At 30.1% G+C, this 5,293-nt stretch overlaps 1 protein-coding gene across 1 annotated transcript in view; it reads right to left on the bottom strand.

Moving 5' to 3' along the window:
* LOC106458966 (cell division cycle and apoptosis regulator protein 1-like) overlaps positions 1-5,293 on the bottom strand; it is a 59,423-nt gene that overhangs the window by 43,224 nt on the left and 10,906 nt on the right. Inside the window, exons 4-6 of the mRNA XM_013918534.2 lie at positions 4,083-4,115; positions 3,908-3,961; positions 2,979-3,232 (exon numbers count right to left, since the gene is read on the bottom strand). Of these exons, the coding sequence (XP_013773988.1) occupies positions 2,979-3,232; positions 3,908-3,961; positions 4,083-4,115 (341 nt within the window). The remainder of the gene's footprint in view (positions 1-2,978; positions 3,233-3,907; positions 3,962-4,082; positions 4,116-5,293) is intronic.

Raw genomic sequence — 5,293 nt, 5'->3', positions numbered from 1 at the left:
TCATTTGATTTTAGAATAATAAGTAAAAGAATTTACTAAAATTCTGATATGGTTATGAAATCCTTTGATCTCTTTGTAATGTATACAAACTATACTAACAGCAATATAGAACTAACCATGCTTAAAAGAATCTGTACTAGTTAAATTTTCTGTATCAATTTAATAACATATGGCCAAGTAACAATCATGGAAAAGACATTTAGTATTTTTTCAAATACAATAGCTTGATTTTTTTGTCTTTTGTTCTTAGTATTAAAATGTGACCTTATTTTATTGTTCACATAAAGCTATTTCAAAAAAAACAAAAAACATTGATCTGGAAAAAGCTCTAATGTTATTAGATTTCTGTACTTGCAAGTTAAAATTGTATATCTGTAGTCACAATAATATTCTCATTGTAAAGGTAATGTACTCAAAGAAAAATCCAAGAAAAGCATGAAAGTCTGAAAAAAAAAAATTTTTTTTAATCTAAATTATAAATCATATAATTTTCCCCCTAAGGTTGCTAGGTGTATATATCCCTACTTTGATTACTTATTTCTTTAAAAAATGTTATAAATTTAGCCATACATTTTTCCTTTTTTGTAGTTATTCAGTCTCACAAGTATTTATTTATTCAAACTTAAAAGTGGAAAGGACAACAAAAAATAAAAAAAAACCTCAGTCTTGGCAACTTTTGGTAAAGTCTTGAATATAATTCATACTTATTCCAACTTTCCTTACCTTCATAGACTCAGCTAATTTTTGGTTTATTTACATGAAACACTTTTACTAATTTTACTTCAGTAACATTACCTCCAAAAGCTTAACACAGACACAAATAGCATTGCATAATCATTGTAATTATTATAATTAAACATAACCATGGACATTCATGATTCTAACTTTAATGGTGTATTTCTGTCCAATTAATTCTGTTACAATCAGTCATAATTCCATTAAGTAACAAATAAACTGTAAGCCTAAACTTCAAAGGAACTGATATTAACTTTGCAAAGTTGAGTTTCTTCATTATGGTATAATAAAGTAGCATTTTGATAGTTTACACAAAATTTTATGCTATTCAGAGAAGCCTTTCAGATTCAAGTTTATAACAAAAATAAATGTAGTTAAAAATTCTATCAACTAGTTTAGTTTGTTCAGAATCAAGATTACCTCACTTGAAACTTTACTGAATTAATAATACAACCGAAATTTGCCTCGGACATCACCCTGATGTTATAATTACTGCTACACATTTTTTCCTTTGGTATATATAAAAAGCACAAACTTCTGTATGTTTGTCTGTCCATTATCCAACTACTCCTAGGTCACTGGGCCAATCTCAACGAAACTGTGGGATGATACCTTGGCACAATGGGCATGTTAATGGGGGGTTTCATAACCTTCTCTACCCCCATTATTGCTGTTATTGAGCATTTATCTTTGATGCAAGTTAAAGTTAACTATATTCATAGATGGTGCCACATCATTACACCAAAAATTTGTTTTATTAAATTTTCTATAATATAACATACTCATAGTGAGGCGGGGGGGCACATAAACATCTTGTATATCTCAGAGAGTGCAACAGCACACTGTATGGAGGAATTGAATTTAAAAAATTGGCTGCTACTATTGCAATAATACATAAATTCAGCTGAAGTTTCTACTCCAACAGCCACTATAAGGCTGATATGAAAAGGCATATTTTTGAGTTATATCATCTTCCTACTTTGACCCAAAACCTTTCAACTTCGGCCCCTAAGACACTTCTACGGCAAATGACCATCAATTAATTAATCACGTGAAACACTATGGAAGACATTAAAGAGCTGGGTGTTGAAAGCAGGTAACAGAAAGCACTCCTTACCACCACTACTTTGGCCATTACTTCTTCCTACAAAATCACCCTTACCATCATACAGTGTAGTTTGTTTTGTTTTTTGTATATACATATTGAGTTCTTAAAGCATATACAAAACATTTGGTGAGGTATGTTTTATTTATCATAGCATCCACCTACACATTTTTTTTAATTTAAAACTTTGACAAAGGATGGGTACCTCAGCTTGTAATCAAAAACCACTACTGTCAGCAGTTTTGGGCCTAGCTCAACAAATTTCTCAAATGTAATGTTTGTTCTAAAGAACAATGAATTATTTTTTATTTATGTTTAAGCCTTGTACGACTACAGATAAGCAGTTTATTTTTTTTAGACAACAAATGAAAACATGAGGTAATCCAGCTTTAAGTCTTGAAAGATGGGTGAAAAGTTAGTAATGTAAACATGTGTTTTTACCACCGTTATAATGCGAGGTTCTAAAATACCATCACTATTCTTCTAGTAATATTTAACCTTTCCTACAAAATTAAAAACATCAAGTTCTTACATCAGGTTATTTGTATAAATGCACTATTCACATGTAATAACTGATAATTTATATCATGTTACTTTAAAAGTTCATATTAATGTTCAAACAAATACTAAAATTAATTTAAAATGTAAAATGCAAATGAGGATATATATTACATATGTATATATGTGTGTGTAATTATGTATTAAAATTACTTGTAGTAAATGATATATGCACCCTGCTCATTTAATATTCACAATATCAATAAAATATGGTTATATAAGTTTAATCTGAATGCTTCTATGCAATAATTAGGTTATTCTTAATCTTAATTATTTTCAAATCATACTGATTCAGACTTAGCATTGTAAATATTATCAATGGAAATAAAATTGTAAAGTTGGATTTACTATTAAATTTTAATAACTTACCTGTATCTAAAATACTAACAAATGTGACAATATTGTGATAACATAGTATTAGATTGGGGTTGAAAATTAAATCAGGGCACGTCCTGAATAATAAAATCAGAATAAGAAGTTTTCTAATAGAAATTCTATAAATGAAAATAGATAACAAGGGGAACATATAATAAGAAATATACTAAAGAATCATCTTCTGTAACTATTGTTGGATTTATACCTTGTTTGGAAAAATACATCCTCATCAACAAATCCAAAATTATCATGAAGTTTAGTAACAGTTCCTGTGAACACTCTCTGCTTTGGTTGGTGCTGTGGCTGGCCCTGTGATGAGTGTTGATGAGGAATAGCTGTTGGTACTTGAGGCTGGTTTGCTGAAAATGGTACAGTGGCTTGCCCAATTAATCTAGGAGCCGGATAACTAACTGTAGCTACTTGTGTTGTGGCTAACGTGGTCGGAAGAGCTATACCAGGCTACATAATTGAAAAAATTATCACTCAAGACACTTTTCTCCTTTCTTTAATAACAAACAGTAGTTGCAACTTCAAATTTTTATTCATTTTTGAATATTCAATATAAGTTCATAGTGTTAACTGGACTGGTGCTAAAGTTACTGCACAGCCAAGCAACTGAATCTACACAAACATGAAAAAAAAGAAGAAAAAATCAAACATGCATAAATATAGATTTAATTTGCTTTCAAAAATTCTCACAAAGCTACACACAGTTTATTTACACTAGCCATCCCTAATATTGAAGTTACAGATCAGACAGCGAGTTAACAGCACCCATCACTAACTCTTGGTCTACTGTAATTGAATATAGGATTTGACTGTCACTCTTATAATTGTTAGTCCCAAATATGTGAAGCTCAATTTTGCAGTAAAAAAACACAAACCATGTATCCTCAGAATCCATAGTCAAGAATGCTACCTACTAGGCCACACCTAGCACAATGGTAAGAAGAGTTCTGTTCTTACTACTTTAGAGTAATTAACTTAACTCTAGGTTGAAAAAGAATATTTAGAGAAAACTTAAACAACTGTATTATTCATATCCTAAATTCTATGGCATTTAAATACAGGCAAGACTCAGGAAGAAGATATATACAGCTAAATCTAAATTTTAAAAAACGTTTGTACACTCACTGTTCCTACAGGTGTTGTTGTAGTCAAGGAAACAGGCAATGCAATGCCAGGCTGCTAAAAAAGACAACATTTAGAGCATATATAATGGACTTGTTATTCTTTTTAGTACAAAGTTTAAAAAATATTACTAAAAAAACATGATTAGTTTATTTTTATCTTAAATAATAAAACGTACCTGTGTAAGAACTGCTCCACTCTGTAGGGCATTCTATTTGGTAAAAGAAAGAAAAAAAAACGAATGAATGCCAAAATATGATTTAAAGCAATTATATGAAAAAAATGGCAAAATGCCTCTAAAGATACACAGGGTATTAGAAACGTCACTGAACAAATGCATAAATGAGATTCCTCGTTCTTTATAAGGTTCTCCATAGAGAAGTATAGAATACCAGAATGAGACACTTGTGTGGGAATAACCAAGTACTTTATGCAAAATAACCAGAAAATTGCATCTAAGGTGTGGTTAAGCCACTTTATCAACCATTGACAAGTTGATGCAGAGGCTTAAAGACAGTGAAGTATTCCTAAATATGATAACTCAATCAAATGGATGTCATGAATGTTTGTGGCACTGCACATCACTCACGGAAAAACAGTTTGGGCAATACCTGTAGGCCTAAGATAATTTACCTAATAATTTTTTATGACGTCCTGTTTGTGTATGTGTGTGTGATAGAGAAAATATATAAATGTACAAGAAGTACATTTAATGTGGATACAAGTAACATAATCACATACATCTACATTCTCTAACTGTAAAATTCTATTTAATTTAGTCATTTCTACATAAATACATAAAAACGTCCGTAGTACATCGAAAGACTGCACTGGATGCGTGACAAAAGTCACTCTTCAGCCGCCTGCAAAATTTAAAATATACACTATTATAAATAAGTGGCTGAAAATAAAACAAAATTAAGAATTAAAAGATCATAACATATAATGTAAAATGTACAAACCTTTAAAAAAGGAAGAAATAAAAACCTTAACAACAAAAAATTCTTTGTTAAGTATAATACCTTTAGTGCTTCACAATATGTACTAATTTCTACCACTAAATACTTACCAAAAATTCAAATCTTTTACTTGTGAGCTTTAGTAAGATTTAGATGTATTTTAGGATGCTTAAATTTATTAGTTAAGTTTAGATGTTTAAGTGCACATTGGAGACTAGAAATTGTTTTAATAAAATAAATATGACCACATACTCCAGATAAATAAAACTTTTAAAGTACCCAACATTCCAAATTAAGCCTTTATCATGGGTTAGGTGCCTACAGTTGAATCAGTTCAATTATACAGTCTGAAAAGAGCATAAATTACTTTATCACGTGACATCATGTTAGAATATGTAGTTGCATTGTTGTATTGTGTTCGACTCAGATT

This window comes from Limulus polyphemus, unplaced genomic scaffold (genome assembly GCF_000517525.1).
Source record: "Limulus polyphemus unplaced genomic scaffold, Limulus_polyphemus-2.1.2 Scaffold539, whole genome shotgun sequence".
In the NCBI taxonomy this organism is placed as follows: Eukaryota; Metazoa; Arthropoda; class Merostomata; order Xiphosura; family Limulidae; genus Limulus; species Limulus polyphemus.
Note: the sequence above shows the minus strand (reverse complement) of the source record. Positions and strands in the feature narration are given on the sequence as shown.